This window comes from Carassius gibelio, chromosome B22, assembly GCF_023724105.1.
Source record: "Carassius gibelio isolate Cgi1373 ecotype wild population from Czech Republic chromosome B22, carGib1.2-hapl.c, whole genome shotgun sequence".
Taxonomy (NCBI): domain Eukaryota; kingdom Metazoa; phylum Chordata; class Actinopteri; order Cypriniformes; family Cyprinidae; genus Carassius; species Carassius gibelio.
In genome coordinates this window covers 18,921,746-18,944,496 of record NC_068417.1, presented here as the reverse complement: position 1 = coordinate 18,944,496, position 22,751 = coordinate 18,921,746, and the positions used below count along the sequence as shown (strand labels likewise).

Genomic DNA, 22,751 nt, shown 5'->3' with positions numbered 1-22,751 from the left:
CCATCGTTGTGGTACCACAAAACTGAGCCTTATAAGTAGAAAAAAAAAAACCCCGGGGTAATGTTCAGTTATTTTATTTGATAATAAGGACCGGTTGAAAGGGAAATTCACATGTTCCTGAAAATTTATATAAATACATTTTGAGTTGAACATTCAATCTTTGTGGTCTGATATTTAATTGTGTTCGATTGGTGTGATTCTTTTATTTTTATTTATTTATTTATTTGGCAAATAAGGGTTATAGCGTTTAAGTGCATGTGCATGGGAGTTTTATGCTCACAAGAAAAAAACAAAAGCAAATGCAGTATAGCTATATTTAAGCTAACCAGGCCTCTCTACACTCTAGCCAGAGTCAAATACCCAAAGGTTTTATTTTCTGTGTATACATTCTGATTTTATGTTCTAGTAATCCCTTATCAATTCATTTCCCCATGCACATGATAAATCCCTAAAAAGTGAAATTGAGGAGGAGGGTTACACGTGGGGGCTCGTTGTCCGGGATGTTGTTTACTGTTGTTTTGTTTTTGTGAGCAAGTTCTAAGAGAAAAAGGAAAGTCTGTGTTAAATGAGGTAGCTTAAAAGCCCTATAGCCACTTGTGTTAAAGAGATTTTTTTCTAAGAGTTTTTATTTTTTATTTTATTATGTGTATGTAAAGCTAATATAACATGGAGTCAGAACAGATTATCAAATGGTGTGAAGACAAAGGTATTGATGCAAGGAAAGCATTTGTGCTTAGTAAGGTTTCTCTTGGTGTTACTGATGAGACTGTGTATAAGGTACTGGATGAGGCCAAAGTTTTTGGTCCCTGTAAAATAAGAGGACGGTGTATAGAACACGTCAGTAAAAGCCAGTTAGTTTTAGTCGAAACTATGAACAATATGACTAAGACTGACATACCTGAACAGTTACTAGCTGGAGATGAGTTTGGACCTTGGATAGTGAATGTTACAGAAACCCAGAGTGTTCATGTAACTAGTGAAAGAGACTTCCAGTCCAAATTGCTGTCATTTTTAGCAAATGAAGGGAAGACACTAGCTGATGTCTCATGCTTACTAACCTCTGCTTCTGCTCCACCCACCGCTCCAGACCTGAACACAAAGCTGGTGAATGCAATCTCCTCACTAGTTGAAAAATGTCAAGCCACGCCTGTGGATGGACCGGGCTATCGCAAGCTACGCATGTTCTCAGGTATGAAACCCACTCCGCATGGAGAAGAGGAGTATGATGCTTGGGCGGAACAGACCACCCACATGTTAGATGAGTGGCAGTGTTCTGATGTTGTTAAGAGACAGAGAGTAGCTGAGAGTTTTAAAGGGCCAGCAGCCGATATTGTCAGAGGTTTGAGAGTCACTAATCCTCAGGCCACTGCCAATGACTACCTTAAAGCTCTTGAAACAGCTTTTGGAACCACAGACAGTGCAGCTGATCTCATGGTGAGGTTTCGTAATACATTCCAGCAAGACGGTGAGAAATTATCAGCCTACTTACTCAGATTAGACAAGCTATTGCATGAAGTCCATCGTAAAGGCGGAATTGAAGTGATTGACATGAACCGAGCACGCATTGATCAAGTTGCTAGAGGCTCTCTGCCTCATGACCTCGGAGCCCTTCTCATAAGACTGACTTACAAACTCAAGCCTCCTCCCAGCTTTACTGAATTGCTTCGGGATGTAAGAGAAGAAGAGGAGATGATCCTTGAAAGACCGAATGTACAGAAAATTACATCTTTAGCTATTAGTAAGCGCGCAGAGTGTGCTTCAGCCTCAGTTGTACCTGTTTTCCCAGTCCTGCAAGATACTGCAATAGAGAGTCTAAGGAAAGAATTTCAAGGTCTCAAGACTGATGTTGCACGCCTCCTTTCTGCCTCTATGACTGCATCGGCAAGTGTGGCACAGCAGGTAGACCAGAACCCTAGCCAAAAAGCTACTGGAAACTCATATGCACGTGTGAAGGAGAGAGCTCCCAAACCTCAGTATCGTGCTGATGTCTTCTGCTACAGATGTGGTGAAGATGGTCATTTCCAGCGGGAGTGTCCAAACCCAGAAAATCTCAGAAAAGTGAACAAGCGTCTCTTGAAATTAAAACAGCCGATGGGAAACTTTCCAGGGGCTCAGTAGAGGAACGGCCTGACGCTCCGGAGAAGATACGTTCCACAAAGTGTCACACGCTACCAGAAAAGCAGGCTAACCTGCCAGAGGGTTTAGTTGGACCTAGCTCTATTGTCTCAGTACAAATTGAGGGCATTTACGCCAAAGCTTTACTTGATAGCGGGTCCCAAGTTACCTTACTGTATCGCTCCTTTTATGACAAGTATCTGAAGCACCTGCCTTTGACCCCTATTGAGTGCCTGGAGATTTGGGGCCTCAGTGCAAAGGAGTATCCATATAATGGTTACATGTGCTTGAAGCTTGAGTTTACTGGAGATGTAGTTGGAGTAGCTGAGACCATAGAAACACTTGTGCTTGTGTGTCCAGATCCGGTCATGACAGGGGATGTTTCCATTGTGGTTGGCACAAACACCTCTATAGTTCAAAGACTGTTCCATGCATGCAAAACACATGGAGGAGACAATTTTCTTAACACCCTGTCTGTTCATCCAGTAATAAAAGAAGCTTATGAGAAGTTTCGGGAAACTCCTGGCGACACATCTGAGACAAAAAGAGGAACAATCTGGTTCACACGAGACAAGCCTTTCACTCTGCCACCTGGCTGTGTTGCCACAGTCGTTGGTATTCCAAAGTTTCCTGGAGGTCTCTCTAGCCAAGCTGTTCTTATAGACCATCCAGAGGAGGATTGTTTTCCTGAAGAGCTTCTAGTCATGCCTGTTGTTGAAAAGTCCACTGCTGTCCAATGTCGTCGCATCACAGTCACCATGAGAAATGTGTCCAGTCATACTGTGACATTAAAACGGGGAATTCCTATTGCTCATCTATTTCCTGTAGATGTAATAAATACAGTCCTTGAAAAGGAGGGCTCTAAGCTGCCAACACCTCAATTGTCCCCATCCTCTTTCAACTTTTGTGACTCCCTTGTGCCTCCTGAGTGGAAGGAGCGACTGTGTCAAAAGATGATGGAGAGAAAAGAGGTTTTCTCCTGCAGTTTGATGTGGGTTGTGCAAAGAGTACACAACACAGCATTCGTGTGACAGATGATAGACCTTTCAGAGAACGTTCTAGATGGTTACCACCAGGTGATTTGGAGGATGTGAGGAAGCATCTAAATGATCTCAAAGAGGCAGGAATCATTTCAGACTCTAGAAGCCCCTATGCTTCTCCAATAGTTGTGGTCCGCAAGAAAAATGGCACCATTCGTATGTGTGTGGACTATAGGACGTTAAACAGGAGAACGATTACGGACCAGTATACAGTCCCTCGTGTGGAAGATGCTTTGTCCTGCCTAGGTGGTAGCCAGTGGTTTAGTGTGCTTGACCTCAGAAGTGGCTATTATCAGATCCCTTTAGCTGCTGCTGATAAAGAAAAGACAGCCTTCATTTGCCCAGCAGGGTTTTATCAGTTTGAGCGAATGCCACAGGGGATTTGTGGGGCCCCGGCCACATTTCAACGAATTATGGAAAGGACTGTGGGTGATATGAACCTACTGGAAGTGCTGGTTTATCTGGATGACGTGATCGTTTTTGGGAGAACGTTAGAGGAACATGAGCAGCGCCTTCTTAAAGTCCTTGACAGATTGAAGGAAGAAGGATTAAAGATATCATTGGATAAATGTCAGTTCTGCTGCTCTTCTGTTACCTACCTTGGCCACATTGTGTCTAGAAATGGCATTGCTACAGACCCGGCAAAGATTGAGGCTGTGAAATCATGGCCACGCCCAGAAAATATCACTGCTCTTCGTTACTTCCTTGGTTTCTGTGGGTATTACAGACGTTTTGTAAAAGATTTCTCCCGAGTCTGTTATCCGCTCAACCAGTTGCTTCAGGGTTGTATTGTGGCTGGAAAGAGAGGGAAAGGGGCAGATAAAAATAAAGACATCAAAGAGCATAGGAAAGCACAAGTAGTCACAGCCACAAAAGATTGGTACCATCCTTCTGAGACTTTTGGGGCTAGGTGGGACAAGGACTGTGAGAAGGCTTTTGAGGCTTTGAAGAGAAGTCTTACAGAGGCACCTGTGCTGGCAATCACCAACCCAAAACTGCCATATGTACTGCATGTTGATGCAAGCAGAGAAGGATTGGGAGGTGTCCTCTATCAGGATCAGGGAGAAGGTTTGAGCCCAGTTGCTTTTGTCAGCAGAAGCCTCTGTCCAGCAGAAAAGAACTATCCCACGCATAAGCTTGAGTTCCTGGCTTTGAAATGGGCTGTTGTCAACAAGTTGCATGATTATCTCTATGGAGTCAAATTTGAGGTTCATACTGATAACAATCCATTAACGTATGTCTTAACTACAGCTAAATTGGATGCTACAGGGCATCGATGGTTGGCAGAATTGTCAACATATGATTTTAGTCTGAAGTATCGGCCTGGAAAACAGAACGTGGATGCGGATGCATTGTCACGCCGTCCTCATGCAATTCTCAATGCTTCTCATGAGGAGAAGGAGACACTGCTTGCCACCACAGTCAAAGCTGTCTGTCACATGTCCAAAGTCAGAGTACCTCACTGTCGCCAGTGCAGAGCTGTAGATCTCATTGGCTTATCAAAAGATGCAGTGCCCAGAGCTTATTACAACTTGTCATTTCTGAATACTCAGCAGTTGCCCAAATTGAGCGCAGCAGAAATCTCAAATTCACAGCAGAAAGACCCGTGCATTAGAGAAGTGTGGCGTGCTATAATTCAGAGAAGTGCCAATCATGCCAACAAAGAGAAACATCCTGATGTGTCTCTGTTGTTAAAAGAGTGGGAGAAGCTAATTGTCAGAGACTCTGTGTTGTATAGAACGAGCCATCCACCAAACAAACCAGCTCGACGGCAGCTGTTGCTCCCACAAGAGTTCAGAACAACTGTGCTTCAGTCGTTGCATGACAAATCAGGCCATTTGGGGTTTGACAAGACATACGGCTTGATACGAGAGAGGTTTTACTGGCCCCGCATGAAAGTTCAGATTGAAAGCTACTGTAAGAGCTGTCCAAGGTGTATTCAGAGAAAGACGCTGCCTAAGAGAGTTGCTGAGTTGTCACATCTTAACAGTGATGGACCGATGGATCTTGTCTGTATGGATTTTCTGACGATTGAGCCTGACTCCAGAAATATCTGTAATGTGCTCGTAGTTACAGATCATCACACGAGATATGCTCAAGCTTTTGCAACTAGGGATCAAAAGGCATCGACTGTCGCTAAGGTTCTATGGGAACAGTACTTTGTCCACTATGGTTTGCCAAGAAGGGTGCACTCAGATCAAGGCAGGGATTTCGAAAGTCGCCTTATCCATGAACTGTTGAGCATGCTTGGCATAAAAAAATCCAGAACCACTCCCTATCACCCTTAGGGTGATCCACAGCCTGAGCGTTTTAACAGAACTCTTCTTGACATGCTTGGAACTTTGGAAACACAAGACAAATGTAAATGGAGTAAACACCTGAGCCATCTTGTACATGCGTACAATTGTACAGTGAATGAGTCAACCGGCTATTCTCCATATTTTCTAATATTTGGACGGGAAGCCAGGCTGCCAGTAGACGTGACATTCGGCGTCTCAAGTGATGGCACCTCCACAAAATCCTACTTGAGGTATGTCAAAAACATGAAACGTGAGCTCCAGGCTGCCTATCAGTTGGCTGGGAGTATGGCAGAGAGGAAAAATGAAGGAAACAAGAAACGCTATGATCAGAGAGTTAGTTTCTGTACATTAGATTCCGGGGACAGGGTCTTGATCCGAAACCTTGGTTTACAAGGAAAGCACAAGCTTGCTGATCGGTGGAAAGATACTCCTTACATTGTGGAGAGTCAACTGTCTGGCTTACCCGTGTTAAAACTGAAGCCAGAAAGTGGACATGGCGCTGAAAATATACTGCACCGCAATCACATTCTGCCGATAGGAAAGGAAGTGCAGCTGCAGCCTGAGATCAACAAGGAGCCCTCAAAACGAAGGAGAGCAAGCAGACGGCTCAAAGAAAAGAGAAAAGAGAACTTCGATTCTCCTTGCTTACCAGCACCTGAACAGGATGATAAGATGGAGGCAACATCTGACTCTGAAGATGATGAGATGGGTGTATGGCATGATTATGTACCACGAGAGTTGCCAGGATCAGAATCTCAAAACATTGATCATGGTGAGCCTTTCGATCTGGATTTGGATCTGGCTGTTTTGACAAGTAACCCAGAAATAGATGAGACAGCTGAAGAACCTGCTGCAGTGGAGGAGGATGACCATTTGGTACAAAATGTGACTGAAGAAATTGTGAATCGAGAAAGAGACACTGAAATACAGACATCAGACGAAATAGCTGAGAGACTAGACAGTGTAACAGAAAGCTCTGACAAGACAACTCGACCTCAAAGACTAAAGAAAGCTCCAATCAGACTAACTTATGACTTGCTAGGGAACCCAACATCAGTGGCAGTTGGTACACATAGTGCTACCGTAGTTGAGATTAACGACAAGAAAGAGGTCCCATCTCCTATTAAGAGATACAAAAGTTTTCTTTACAAGTGGATAGGTTAAAGGGACAGTTAATAATATGCCTGACACAATCTTTAGAGAAAAAAAATAAGTTAAATTTTTTTTGTACCAGATATAGGGTGTGAGACATGTCATGAGGGCATGACCATTTTTTTTGTGGGGGGAGAATGTAGCACCCTGCAAAATTTACATATTGTTTATTGTGTTCTGTTAACAGAACTGGGCCAGTTCAATTGTTCTTGGTGTGTAATATTTTTTTTGTTTGTTTGTTACAAGTATTTGATATTAATTCATATTTGTTATTGAGTTATACAATTGTAAGGGGTTGAAATATCCTCTGTTGTGGATTTTTGAGGGGGCGGGACAAAAGAAACCGGGAGAGACGGAAAGAGGGGAAAAAAAATTGGGAGAGCTATGAGCTAATTGCAAGTTCTGCACGATTGATTACTGTTAATCAAAGTTAAGAGTCAGGGGATTTATTTATTTATTTATTGTCATTGTGTTACCCTGTTAAAACGGGAGAGTGAGCTTTGTTTTGGAGCTGGTAAAATCGGCCACAGAGACTCTACTGAAGAGCTAACGCCATAGCCATGTGCGAACTGTTACGGCAAAGCCATGTGCGTCGGATGCGGCCATACATGCTGCTGTAAGAGATGTGCTCATGATTCGCGCTGATTCCGGAGGTGTCTTGTGTTTGCACACGGACGAGACGGAGGTTCAGGACAGCTTCATTCCGTATCTTACCACGGGACAGAACGGTTTGGTAATCTTGCTGTTTTACCAAGGAACTGTGAGTAAAGACTATATCCTTTGGAAATATTTCACCCGAGCTCCAACAAGCGCGCCATCGTTGTGGTACCACAAAACTGAGCCTTATAAGTAGAAAAAAAAAAACCCCGGGGTAATGTTCAGTTATTTTATTTGATAATAAGGACCGGTTGAAAGGGAAATTCACATGTTCCTGAAAATTTATATAAATACATTTTGAGTTGAACATTCAATCTTTGTGGTCTGATATTTAATTGTGTTCGATTGGTGTGATTCTTTTATTTTTATTTATTTATTTATTTGGCAAATAAGGGTTATAGTGTTTAAGTGCATGTGCATGGGAGTTTTATGCTCACAAGAAAAAAAACAAAAGCAAATGCAGTATAGCTATATTTAAGCTAACCAGGCCTCTCTACACTCTAGCCAGAGTCAAATACCCAAAGGTTTTATTTTCTGTGTATACATTCTGATTTTATGTTCTAGTTATCCCTTATCAATTCATTTCCCCATGCACATGATAAATCCCTAAAAAGTGAAATTGAGGAGGAGGGTTACACAAAAAAACTGGGATTTTTTTAGGCCATATGATATTACCCTACTTTAAAAGCAAGTAAAGAAGGTTCCCTTTAAAATCACTTAAGTTGTCAATTACTAAAGCTTTTTTTTACATTGTGTGAATGTTGTTGATTTATAATGAGAGAACTTGAGTTTAATTGTGAGGACGTTTTATTAATTTGTTTAAAATCTAAAATATGGTTTAATACCATGTAGCTTAGAAAATATAAGCACAGACTCAGGCACAGGCTTGACATTTATTCTGCTTGAATTCGTTCTAAGAAATGCACATAACTTCATAAATACCAAACTTTAATCTGTGAATATTAAATATTAAATATATTAAATATTTAAACTATAGTGTTTTTTTTTCATTTTCTGTGACTAAAGCAGTCAAATGTTACACATCAGTGAGGCAAAACTGACGTCTATTTGCGAAAATGTGCTTTGATGCGCTTGTTTGATAACTTGTGGTTAAAGCGCCAATAATAATGCAAATCAGTTATATATGTAATTTTTGGTATCTTTGGAATTGTCATGTTGTGACCCAACTATCCACCTATATGAAAGGTGTGTAAAATGTATTAATCTGGAATTACAAACTTGCTAGAATATCACTGGTGAAAAACTTATTAGAGTGGGTGTTTCCCCAGAGACATAGGAACTTTTTCCCGCTTCAGATCGTGGACGTTCATTGGTTGTTCACGCAAACAGAGGCGTGAACCAGTCGAGCCATAAGAACTGACCCAGGAAGTTCCTCCCTCTCTTACGCTCTTCTCCTCTTGCTCTCTTACCCCATTGGTCCTTCTTCGCGGCCTTGGTCCGCTCTCCTATCACCGTTGATCTCAGCACGGCAGCTGAGAGAACAGCCTGTTCTCATGGCTCCTTCGGGAGCTTTCACCTCCGTAGCTTTCATCTCCGTTGTTATCGTTTCTTTTCCTTACTAAGTTTATTCACCTATTCGCCTCTCCCCACGAGGAAGACGAATTCTGAAACATTGCTTTGTTGGACCTTTCAAATACCACCTGATTCCGCATCAGCCCCGGAAGACACGAAAGAACAAACGCTGGTCTGGCGAGTCACAAAGAGACCACATGCAAGTATCATTCTCTAAGGAGATTTAAATGCTGCTTAAAGTTTGTCTATTACCTTTTCAAGGTGATTTGATTCATTGTTGTCTTTCAAGGGTTACTGTCTGTGTGTTTGCATAACTGGGCTTATTCTGTGATCAGGCCTCATTCTCTCACCTAATTCTCTCATCTCTCTCTCTCATCCTCTCTCACTCATTCTCTCTCTCTCTCTCTCTCTCTCCCTCATTTGGATTCCGTTATGTCTTGTACAAAGTTTACTGTCTCGAACGCGTATTTACTCAGTTTGATGTATTATTAGTTCAATTATTAAAAACCAATATATATTCAGGATTGCCTCTGCCAAAAATGCTCACCTCACGAGTCAATGAAATGTCTGATCTTTAGCTACAAGCTCTTTACTTTTTAGTAACCGAAATTTCATAATGATAGGATAATGTTTTCATGGCCAGGGAATATTTTTCCTTGAATTATAAGAAGTGATAACTTTATAGAAAGTTGATAAGTTAATCTTACAGCCGTTTGCTGGACAATTGATTTGCAGTAATTTACAGTAAGAGATATCACTATAATTGATATGAAGAATGGAATATTGACATATTAATGAGTAAATTACAGTGCCTTGTAATGAGTTATTGATATATGCAATTGAGCTATTTTTCATCTTGAATAATTTTAATGTAACTGTCATATGAGATATATATATTAATCATATTCCTGATTAATTATTAAAATTCCCTATATATCATTTGAGTGAATTATAATGTACAACCCAGTGCGGCTACAGGGATTTCTTAGCTAAAGGCCTTTCATGCATACCTGAGTATCTTTAGTGTGAATAGTGAATTTCCCAGTAGTTTGGAGATTTCTGCTACTCCAGGGTCTCCTAGTGAATTCTCACTTAGATCCAGCTCTATCAGGTTTGAAGGGTTTGAATTAAATGCTGCAGTCAGAGCAGCACAACCTTCTTTTGTAATACAGATATTATTAAACCTGTAGAACAGAGAACAGAAAAGAGAATAAAATCTAAGCTATGCATACAACTTTTATTCACTGATGAGATTTCCATAAATCCCTTTTTTATATGTTTAGATTTACTTACTTAATCTTTTCCAGTTTACATTGTTCATTCTCAAACAGAGTGGAGAAGATCTTCATTCCTGTGTCTCTGAGTTTAGTCCCAGTCAAATCCAGCTCTTTCAAATTTGAAGGGTTTGAATTTAAAGCTTCAGCCAGAACACAACAATCTTCGTCTGTGATAGAGCTATTATTCAGACTGCATAAAGAGAAAACAAATGTTAAGTTTTAGACCCTACTTTTACTATTAGATAAATTATAAATGACAATGGATGATGGTAATATTATAAAAGCATCATATGGTAATTCAATCATCAAATAAATAAATAAAAACACTCAGCAGCAGGTTAAATACTAACTAAAATGTATCTTCATAGTGGTGAAACTTACACCAGTTTGTTCAGTTTACAGTGTTTATCCAGAAGTAGAGGAGCGAGCTGATTCAAGTCTAGTTTATGTTCACTCAGATTCAGTTTTCTCAGAAGTAACGGGTTTTCATTCACAAATCCAGCCAAATACTGACATGCTTTTTCTGCTGCAGGACCCAAAAACCTGCAGAAGGGAAGATGAAGCAAATTCAGTTTGATCTAAATATTATGGTGTAACAAGCAGACTGTGTTCTTTATCATATTTATGTAATTTATTCATTTGCATTTCATTTATTTTTATTATTTCATCACCTCTCACCTCAGTGTCTTCAGTTGACAGTTTGGATCCTGTAGTAAATCACTGAGCTCCTTAACCCCTGATTCTCCAGGATCATTTCCTGTGAGATCCAGCTCTATCATGTGTGAAGGGTTTGATCTCAGAGCTGAAGCCAGAGCTTTATAACCTTCTTCAGTGATACCACAGTCTGAAAGTCTAAATCAGGAATGAAAATAATCCATTATGCTAATTAATCTATTATTCTGGAAATAAACTGAACAATAAATGCATATTCCTCTTAGTTTCTTAACAACTCTTTCCTGCTACTGACAGATTTTTTTGGCTTTCTATGTATTCACTGTTATACAGTAGGGGGCACTATTAAACATCTTCTCAAAGAGTATTGAACATCTGTATCAAAACATGCAGAAGCAAATACGAGCAATAGAATATGCAAACAGATGCAAATCTAAAATAATGTGATCATTAAATATTGTTCTCTATTTGTTGTAGCATTGTCATACTATTTGACAGAAACATGATTCTGTTTAAACTGTTAGCTTTTTGATTTGAATTGTTGATAAAAACAGAATTTATCATGCAGAATGCAATGATTATTATTACTATTATTATTTTATTTTTATTTTTTGTTAAAAAGCAGAACCTCTGTTGTGTGATATTCACACTAAAATAGTATAATGGCCATTATAATGTTGTGAAAATAAAATTTTCAAAAAACTGTTGGGAGGTGACTGGCAACTTTTTAAAAAAGCACTGGCAGTGAAAGAATAAATGTGAAGAAACAAACATCAGCTCACCCGAGTTTCTCCAGTTTACATTTCTCTTTCACTCCATCAGAAAGCAACGTCACTCCTGAATCCTGTAGATTATTATTGCTCAGATCAAGTTCCTTCAGACTGCTGGAGTCTGAACTGAGATCTGAAGCAAGAGCTGAACAGCTTTCTTCTGTTAGATAACAGTTACTAAGCCTGAAAATAAACAGCTTGTAAATGTATAGACATTCTTAAATTTGCTGTAGTTGTAGTGCAGCTGTAATATTTAGTGAGTAGTGATAAGTACTTTACTGCAGTTAGGCAAAAATGCTGATGCTACAATAAATATAATCTTCCGCCATAAATTTTCCAATCCACTTGTCTTTAATGCTCTCACGTCACATGTGTCTTGTTTGTCACGTCTTATGACGGGCTAACATATAGCTAGTTGGGTTGGGTAATGCTTTCTTTTAATATAACCCTGGCCACAAAACATGTTTTTTTTCCACACAAAAAAAGTTTAAACAATCCGACACTAACCGGGGCTTCTCAGTGCCACTACCCATTTGAGGTGAGAACACAGGAGGATACCAGCTCTACATGAAGGCTGTAGAACCTAGCGAATGTGTTAGGAGTCGCCCAGCCCGCAGCTCTACAAATATCTGTCAGCAAGGTGCGACGAGCCACCGCCCAGGAGGATGCAACACTTCTAGTTGAGTGAGCTCACAACCTGAATGGGCAGGACACACCCTGTGCCTGATAAGCCAGGGTTATGGCACCCACAATCCAGTGGGGCATCCTCTGCTTATAGACAGCACTCCCCTTCTGCCGGCCTTGGTAACCAACAAAGAGCTGGTCTGAGGTCCTGAAGCTTTGTGTCTGGTCTACATAGCATCTCAATGCTCGGACGGGACAGAGCAAAACAGGGCTGGGTCTGCCTCCTCTAGGGGCAGCACTTGCAGGTTCACCACTTGGTCTTTGAAGGTTGTAGTGGGGACCTTGGGCACGTAGCCAGGCTGGGGCCTCAGGTTTACATGGGAGTCAGCCAGCCCAAACTCTAGGCATGAATCGATGAATCATCGACCGAAGATGCTTGCAGGTCCCCTACCCTCTTGATGGAGGCAAGTGCAAGCAGGAGCAGAGTTTTCAATGAAAGAAACTTTAGCTCAACTGAGTGCAAAGGCTCAAATTGTCCCTGCTGTAGTGATTTAAGCACTAGAGTCAGGTCCCAAGAGGGTATAGAGAGGGAAAGGAAGGATTTAACCTCCTGGCCCCTCTAAGGAACCTGACGAAGAGGTCATGCTTACCCAAAGACTTCCCATTCACAGGGCCATGGTACGCAGCAATAGCGGCAACCTGGACTTTGAGGGTGGAGGGAGACAGCCCCGACCACAATCAGGCATCTCCTGGGGTCTTCTCAGCGAGATAAACACCACTCGACAAACAGGTTCCACTTCAAGACGTAAGCGTGTCTCCTAGACTGTGCTCTTGCCGAAGTGATGGTGTTCACTACCTCCTGGGGTAGGTCACCTAGAACGTCCGCGTCTCATCCAGGGACCATACATGGAGTTTCCAAAGGTCTGGATGCGGGTGCCAAATGATGCCCCGTCTCTGAGTCAGTAGATCCTTCCTCAGAGAAATCGGCCAAGGAGGGGCTGTCGTGAGGAGCACTAGTTCGGGGAACCAGGTCCGAGTGGGCCAATATGGTGCCACTAGCAAGACTTGCTCCTTGTCCTCCCGGACTTTGAACTGTGTCTATGCGAGAAGGCTCACTGGGAGAAACAAATACTTGCATAGGCCCCGCGGCCAGCTGTGTGCCACTGTACATCCGTGCCGAGAGTTCCCTCGGTCAGAGAGTAGAACAACTGGCAGTAACTTCTAACTGCGCTTCGTCACTTCCTGTTTGTTGGTGGCGGCTGTACTGCGTTTGAGCTCCGTCACTATATTCTTTTCATTGACTATTTTTAACTTAAAAATCAATTTTATACATCATCGTTTCCGTTTATATAATGTGTGAATATATCCTCTATTGTATTCTACAACAAAAACAATCAGAGCGCCTCGCTATCACTAGTTTTATTTTGATCTCCAGGGTCCGCTATTAGCTTTTAGCCCATTAGCATCACCAAGCGTGGTTGCTGCTAACTGCGCTTACATTGCTAATACTCTATTCACAAACATTACCACTGCTGTACTCACTGTTACTTGCTTTAATGGCGGATGAATGTCTCCACTCTGTGCAGCTCGAGCTCGAGGCCGTGGGGAAGCAGATTCGCGACCTGGAGGAAAGGCAGGCCCAGCTGAGAGAGCGGAGAGCCGCGCTGGAATCATTCCGGGCTGACGCTCACAAGTCCGGGGTAAGTATACAGCGTGCTGTTAACAGTCCAACCACGTCTACTCCGTGTGTTTCTCTGCACAGGCCCGGTGCACCCAGGACGCGATCTTCCCAGATGTCCTTCACTGCGATGCCGGGACACCATGGACCCTGGGTGCATCCACAGCCCAGGACGCGAGCCGGGTCCCGGGCGACGACTTCTCCCCCTCCTGCCTTCAAGATCTCCATCCGGATCCGCGAGACAGGAGGCGACGCTGTGATCATCGGAGACTCCATCGTCCGACACGTAAGTGCTTCGTTAGCCGAAGGTAAAGTGCACACTCATTGTTTGCCTGGTGCTCGTGTTCTCGATGTTTCTGCGCAGATACCCACGATCCTGAAGGCCGAGGAGAGCCCCAGAGAGGTCGTGCTTCACGCCGGAGTTAACGACACCACGCTGCGGCAGACGGAGACGCTGAAGAGGGACTTCAGGAGCCTGATCGAGACGGTTCGCAGCACGACGCCCGCGGCGACGATCGTCGTGTCAGGACCACTGCCCACGTATCGACGAGGACACGAAAGGTTCAGTAGACTTTTTGCTTTAAATGAATGGTTGTTGTCATGGTGTAAAGAACAGAAACTGCTATTTGTTAATAACTGGAATCTTTTCTGGGAGTGTCCTAGGCTGTTTCGCGCTGATGGATTACACCCCAGCAAAATCGGAGCGGAGCTGCTTTCTGACTACATCTCCAGGACACTTCGCTCCATGTGACTAGTAAGTCAATTCTCAAATAACCATTATGATGAGTTTTGTTCCAAACGCTTAAATTATAAAAGTACTTGCACTGTAAAAACTATTAAGACTGTGTCTGTTCCCCGAATAGTGAGGTCAAAATATAAATATAAATATAATGTAGGATCTAGAAAACATCTTATCGCAATTAAACCAGAAAAATGTAAAGTAAATGAACAAAAACAATTTTTAAAGTTTGGGCTCATAAATATTAGATCACTCACACCAAAAGCAGTTATTGTAAATTAAATTATCACAGATAATAGTTTTGATGTACTCTGCTTGACTGAAACCTGGCTAAAACCAAATGATTATTTTGGTCTAAATGAGTCTACTCCACCAAACTACTGTTATAAGCATGAGCCCCGTCAGACTGGTCGTGGCGGAGGTGTTGCAACAATATACAGTGATATTCTCAATGTTACCCAGAAAACAGGATACAGGTTTAACTCTTTTGAAATACTTCTGCTAAATGTTACACTGTCAGAAATGCAAAAGAAATCTAATGTATCTCTTGCTCTGGCTACTGTGTATAGACCACCAGGGCCGTATACAGAATTCCTAAAAGAATTTGCAGATTTCCTCTCAGACCTTCTAGTTACAGTTGATAAGGCACTGATCATGGGAGATTTTAATATTCACGTTGATAATGCAAATGATGCATTAGGACTTGCGTTTACTGACCTAATAAACTCTTTTGGAGTCAAGCAAAATGTCACCGGGCCCACTCATCGTTTTAATCATACACTAGATTTAATTATATCGCATGGAATCGATCTTACTGCTATAGATATTGTACCTCAAAGTGATGATATTACAGACCATTTCCTTGTATTGTGCCTGCTGCGTATAACTGATATTAACTATATGTCTCAGCGATACTGTCTGGGCAGAACTATTGTTCCAGCCACCAAAGAAAGATTCGCAAGTCTATCTCAACTGCTATTTGTACCCAAAAATACACATGAATTAGACGAAATTACTGACAACATGGGCACTATTTTCTCTAATAAATTCGAAGCTGTTGCCCCCATCAAATTGAAAAAGGTTAGAGAAAAACGTACTGTACCATGGTATAACAGTAATACCCACTCTCTCAAGAAAGTAACTCGTGGTCTTGAACGCAAATGGAGAAAAACTAACTTAGAAGTTTTTAGAATTGCATGGAAAAACAGTATGTCCAGCTATATGTAACGGAGGCCAGCGAGTAGTGCTGTGCAGGTAAACCTCACTCCCCGATCTCAAGAGACGCACTAGCGACAGACGCTAGTGGCTGTAGCCATTTAGCCTCCTTGTTAGTGCGTCCGCCTCCCATGCCGGAAGACCCGGGTTCGAGCCCCGCTCGGAGCGAGTGTGAGGCGCGTCAGAGAGGACCCGGGTGAGAGGGGTTACATTGGTGCCGTGACCCGTACGGGAGTGAGGTTTAGGGGGGTGAGTGTAACGGAGGCCAGCGAGTAGTGCTGTGCAGGTAAATCTTTAGGTCACATCCCAAAACCATTCAAGCTGGCGGTTATCAAGCCTCTTATTAAGAAACCAAAACCAGATCCTAGTGTACTGGCAAATTATAGGCCTATTTCAAATCTTCCATTTATGTCTAAAATTTTAGAAAAAGTTGTGTCTGCTCAATTGAGCACCTTCCTGCATAAAAATGATCTGTATGAAGAATTTCAGTCAGGTTTCAGGCCCCACCATAGCACAGAAACTGCGCTTGTTAAAATTACAAATGACCTGCTCCTTGCGTCAGATCAAGGCTGCATCTCATTTCTCTTCTTACTTGATCTTAGTGCTGCGTTCGACACCATAGATCATGACATACTCATAGATCGATTACAAAACTATACAGGTATTCAAGGGCAGGCTCTAAGATGGTTTAGATCCTACCTGTCCGATCGCTACCATTTTGTTTACTTAAATGAGGTGTCATCTCATTTATCATCAGTAAAATATGGAGTGCCAAAAGGATCCGTCCTAGGTCCCCTTCTATTTTCAATATACATGTTGCCCCTTGGTAATATTATTAGAAAATACGGAATTAGCTTCCACTGTTATGCTGATGATACTCAGCTATATATCTCAACAAGACCAGATGAAAGGACTAGACAAAAGAGAACTGGAGCGCTGCTGGAATCCCTTGTATCCTCTGAAGCTCTTGGAAGGGTTAAATGTAGAAAAAGATTTTGGAAAAAAAATCCAAGTCCAGGCACTCAATAGGATGCAAACGCGTATCGGCCCATTGGCCTTCATCAGGGTGTTGGTCCAACACCCTGATGAAGGCCAATGGGCCGATACGTGTTGGTGTTTTAATGCTTTAGCCCAACTATTAAAGGATTTTTAACTTTTGCATCCTATTGAGTGCCTGGACTTGGATTTTTTTTCCAAAATCTTTTTCTTAAGACCAGATGAAACTTCCCAATTATCTAAGCTAACAGAGTGTGTTAAAAATGTAAAAGATTGGATGACAAATAATTTTCTCCAATTAAATTCGGATAAGACAGAGATATTAATTATTGGACCAAAAAACACTACACAGAATCTTGTAGATTACAATCTGCAACTAGACGGATGTACTCTTACTTCCTCTACAGTCAAAAATCTGGGTGTTATATTAGACAGCAATTTGTCTTTTGAAAATCATATTTCCAATGTTACAAAAACTGCATTCTTCCATCTTAGAAACATTGCCAAGCTACGAAACATGTTATCTGTTTCTGATGCAGAAAAGCTAGTTCATGCATTTATGACCTCTAGACTGGACTATTGTAATGCACTTCTAGGTGGTTGTCCTGCTTCGTCAATAAACAAGCTACAGGTAGTCCAAAATGCAGCGGCTAGAGTCCTTACGAGGTCAAGGAAATATGATCATATTACCCCAATTTTACAGTCTCTACACTGGCTACCTATTAAGTTCTGTATCAGTTACAAATTATCATTACTTACCTATAAGGCCCTAAATGGTTTAGCTCCTGCGTACCTAACTAGCCTTCTACCATGCTACAACCCATCACGCACCCTAAGGTCACAAAACGCTGGACTTTTGGTAGTTCCTAGGATAGCAAAGTCCACTAAAGGAGGTAGAGCTTTCTCACATTTGGCTCCTAAACTCTCTCTGTTTGAATCTAGATTAAAAACACATCTCTTTCGCCAAACTTACGAATAATGTATCTTTTAAATTGTGAGTGTAGTTGCATCTGATCAAATGTGCATTTTTATTCATTAGCTTGGGTTAAACTAATTTTACTTTGTTGGATCAGCAGCTATGCTAATGATGTCTCTATTTTGTTTCTGTGTTTTGCCACAGGATTTACACAAGCTCCAGTCTGGATCCAGAACACCTGAGAAGAGATGATGCTGACCCTCAGAGGACCCCAGATGATGCTAACCTTGAATCAACAAACAGAACTAACAATTATTACTAAATGTGTGACTGCATCATATAATAACTATTAATTACTAATATTGATAGTTCATCGTCTAGCTGACTACGTCTTGTATTATTATAATTTTTTATTTTTTCTAAAATCCTGTCAAACGTGCACAAACTACTAGCTACTACTAAATATTGTAGAAACATAATTTTCTGTAAAATTGCTTTGTAACGATTTGTATTGTAAAAAGCGCTATACAAATAAACTTGAATTGAATTGAAAAAGTAAGAGGTCTCTGGAGAAGCAAACAGGTCCACCTGAGCACCCGACTCCAAAGGAGGAGGTGGCGGGCGAGTTGTGACATGCAACGGGAGTGCAGACCACCTTGTCGGTTGATATACGCAACGTTGCTGTGTTGTCCATTCGGACCAGCACCTGCTTGCCTCGTAAGAGACCTTTGAGACAGTTCAAGGCAAGGTGCACTGCAAACAACTCTAGGCAATTGATGTGACACTGCAGCTGTGGGCCAGTCCAAACCCCTGAGACTGCATGCCCATTGTACGTGGTCCCCCAGCCAGTGGTGGAAGCATCTGTGTAAACCACAGCATGCCTGGAGTTCTGCTCTAGGGGCACCCCTGCCTATAGAAACACAACATCTGACCACAGGGTGAGGTTTTGGTGATGGGCTGGTATAACTTGGACCCGGTGAGTTCCATGCCTACCTCGGGACTCGGCCATAAAGCCATTGCTGCGGCGGTCTCATATTTAACAGGCTGAGCAGTTTAAGAACCTCCACGGTCAGCATATGCCATAAGAGCCTCTGAAAAAGCTTCAGTGGGACGCTGTCCTGCCCTTGAACGTATTCAAGCAGGCTAGCTCGACTTCACACGTTCCTCTGTGAGGCGTGCTGTCTGTTCGACTGTATCCAACTCCATACCGAAAAAAAGAATTCCTCTGCGTTGGTGAGAGTTTGCTCTTTTCCCAATTGACTCAAAGGCCCAACAGGCTCAGGTGCCGGAGCACCAAATCCCTGTGCTCACACAACTGATCCCGAGATTGTGCTAGTATCAGTCAATCATCTAGATAGTTGAGAATGCGAACACCCTGTTCTTTGAGGGGAACAAGAGCCGAGTCTGTGACTTTTGTGAAGATACAGGGAGACAGGGACAGCCTGAGGGGCAGGAGGTTGTACTGATATGCCTGTCTTTCGAACGCAAACTGCAGAAAAGGTCTGTGGTGCAGAAGGACGGATACATGAAAGTACATGTCGTTCAGGTCGATCGCTGCAAACCAATCTTGGGGACTGACGCACCCGGAAATGCGTTTCTGCGTCAATATCTTGAACGGTAGCCGATGAAGGGCCTGATTCAAAACTCGCAGATCCAAGCTCAGCTCAGCTCAGCTCTATGGCAATATAAACAAATAAAAACTCTCAGATCCAAGCTTGCCCAGCACTACGGCACAGCTTGGAGGCTGCTGCCGATGCGGCGCGGGAGCAAAGGCGGGGGTCCCATCAGGGACTTAGGACACAATTGCATCGCTACCATATGCTCATCCAGCGCAATTCCCAAATACCCCTTCGCTGGATGGCTCGGTGGAGGATTCTACTCAAGCCCTACCATCACGTCAGCCTGAGAAAGCAAAGCTGCAATCTCTAGATCTGACTCAGGTTTTGCCACCATCCCAGAGGGTGGCAGCGTGGCCGAATCTTCACCAGACAGCGGTCCTTCTGATGCTGAGATCGACAGAGGAACAACCGCCCCTGAAGTGCCGTCTCGCAAACACAGCTAGAGGAGTGGTTATGAACAAATGTGTATTTTCCCCCCATCTGCAGTGCGTCAGTGCCACAGATCATTCCAGAAAGCTTTTTTAAATAAGTTGAGCTCAAAACTCACTTTCAGTCAGCAGCGAGTGCTTGAAATAACTTGATCCGATGTGGATTATAATCACCATACAAGGCAGAAATATTTATAAACGATGCAAAAGACTGTTACCATAGTAAACATGTTAAATGCGACTACTTAAAGAAATCAGACTCTTATTCTCTATCATAATTGTGTATTTATTTAGATTTTTTTTTAATCTGTCATAAGTCTCGGCTCGAGAGTTTAGATCTGCGTATATGTCACAAAAATATAATAACCTAATATTTTTGTTTGGGAGCTTTTATAAAAATATAGAACTTATAATTTTTTCAAATGTGATGCATATAGGTTATTGTGACTTTAAATAAACAAAAACAGACTTGTTTATTTCTGTGTGAATATTTTCAAACCTGACAAATTAATTCATTATGATCAGTGTATCAATTATTATAGTAAAAAAAAATAAAAGCATGCAAACAAACGGCCACTTTTATCATGTTCGTTTTGTGATCGCACTAGTTCCAGTGACTTATTTCTTAGTTTTCATATAACTTCTCTTTGTTTCTGAAATGATGAAGTTGCCTGACGTTGTTCCAGAGAGGCGTGTAAAGAACGAGTTTTAGTGAAGCGCTGTGGTGCTTCGGGCAAGGCAGCTGTGAATATTTTGGCCTCGCTGCTACTGGCCTGAACCTACCCGCCTGGCCCGAATAAAGCACTGGCTTACACTGGCCCAACAGTGGAAATGTGATGGGAGTGAATTATTGAGATGAATGGATTTTTGATATACATTTTAATGTATATGATTGGTCCATTGATCAAGTGATTTGTATTATGCTTGTTCTTTTAACACGTCTGTTGATAGACTAATCAGTGACCTAGTGTCATAGGTTGGCTAGAAAAAGAGGTGGAGACTGTTGCCCTTTAAGACCGTGCTTGAGAGACTGACAGGTGTCTCGTTTGGATTGCATCACTTATGTGGAAGTCGACGCCTGTCATTAATGTTAGTTCATGAAAAATATTAAAATATGATGCTAATGTTGGTTATAAATTAAATCTTGTGGGTACTTTATAGACAAAGCAAATAACCTTTTTTTCTAACACCATCCTATAATATATTTAAAAATACATTTAAAATGTTTGCTTGTATGGCTCTTCTGCCTTCCTTCAAAATTATTTAATATCGTCTGTTCTTTTATGTAAATTGGGTGTTGTGAACTGGACAACATGGGAACTGGAGTGCACTGTCTGCACAATACAACCTGAGTTCTGGGTATCATGTTCTCTTACCCAGTGCCTGCGGTGCAGTGAGATATTTAAAGGAGAATTATGTATGGGCTTTATTCATTCAAAGAATTTGAGGGCTAATCCTCAGTTGATTGTTTTATCAGTGATGGAGGTGAATTTCAGAATGAAATTTCTTGTGTCATGTCTAAAGTCTTAATTTATATTTGTATATGCAATTATATTTTTCTGTTTTGTTCTTTTAAATATAAACATAAAAAATCAGTGGCTGTCTGCACTAATTGCAACTAGCTATAGATTATATTTACACTGTTAAAATATCAGGATTTTCTTTGCAAATAGTGGCAATTATCTGCACCTCAGTATTGTAGTACACTATAAAACAGTATGCAGTAATAACTTATTGAGTGTAAATTTATAATTTAATTCATATTATTAAAATGAATTATTTTATGATGTGATTTGAAAAGGGAGAAAAAGAAAACCTGTCAAAAAGCAGATTCGAACCCGGGTCAAGCACATCAAATTGTTAATATCACCGATTTCACCGTCTGCACTATTAGAGTTGACGACTGCACTTTATCTGTTGTAATTTTGAGAAGCCCAAAAAGAAATAAATAAGGTGCCATTAAAGTGTAGTACAATATACACAGTGAAGTAAAGTGCAACAGAATGTTAATATATTGTAAATAAAATACTACACAGAAAATGCTGAATAAATTCCATATACGTTTACATCAGATGAAACATGGTTAAAATAATGGATATGTGCTCTTTGCTGTATTATATTTTACTGTTTTTTTTTGTTTTTTCATCTTTTTTAAACCTTAATGTTCTTTAATACTTTTACATTTTATTAGAGTTTTCTGTTTGGTATGTGCATGTGCTTTAATGGACGCGCGACGCGAAAACAACTAACATCATCACACAATGCAAATTACACATGCATACGCTGTCACCACGTTAATGCACATGCGTGTAATAGATATACCTTACGTCACTTTACGCATGTGTGGTACGTGACGTCGTGCTACAGTCTGCAGCGAGGGTTGGAAACTGTAAATTCTGTGTAAATGAACCCGAAGATTTGGATCATCTTTTCTCTTTGTGTGAAGTTGTACAAATGTTTTGGCTGGAACTTCAACAATTGTTTGTCTCCAAAGGAATTCAGAAGACTACTTTGATGTTTTTCTTACCTTTCTGGACATGGACAGTATACCGTACACGCAGTTTCAATGGAGGGACTGAGAGCTCTCGGACTAAATCTAAAATATCTTAAACTGTGTTCCGAAGAAAAACGGAGGTCTCACGGGTTTGGAACAACATGAGGGTGAGTCATTAATGACATAATTTAGATTTTTGGGTGAACTATCCCATTAACATATATAAATAACATAAATAATAATGAACAATATTTCCACGGCATATATTTAACTTACTTCATGTTAATTTCAGCATTTACTTATGCATAATTAAAATCAAAAGTTGTGTTTGTAAACATTAATGCACTGTTTACTAACTTAAACAATGAAAGACTATTATTAATATTAACATGAAAAAATATTATTAAATTGTGTAATATATGTATTGTTCATTATTCATTCATGTTAGTTAATACATTAATGTTAACAAATGACAAATTATTGTAAAGTGTTTCCATTAATATTTATTCATCATTCTGTTGAACTT

General features: G+C 41.1%; 1 protein-coding gene across 19 annotated transcripts in view; it reads right to left on the bottom strand.

Moving 5' to 3' along the window:
- Positions 1-22,751, bottom strand: part of LOC127986809 (protein NLRC5) — a 229,160-nt gene that overhangs the window by 58,140 nt on the left and 148,269 nt on the right. For 17 of the 19 annotated variants that reach the window (XM_052589059.1, XM_052589055.1, XM_052589045.1 and 14 more), the window contains 5 exons: positions 11,529-11,699; positions 10,753-10,926; positions 10,456-10,617; positions 10,091-10,264; positions 9,808-9,981 (listed from right to left, as the gene is read on the bottom strand). The exons of the other annotated variants lie outside the window; for them this stretch is intronic. In XM_052589059.1, the coding sequence (XP_052445019.1) occupies positions 9,808-9,981; positions 10,091-10,264; positions 10,456-10,617; positions 10,753-10,926; positions 11,529-11,699 (855 nt within the window). The remainder of the gene's footprint in view (positions 1-9,807; positions 9,982-10,090; positions 10,265-10,455; positions 10,618-10,752; positions 10,927-11,528; positions 11,700-22,751) is intronic. 19 annotated transcript variants of the gene reach the window in all.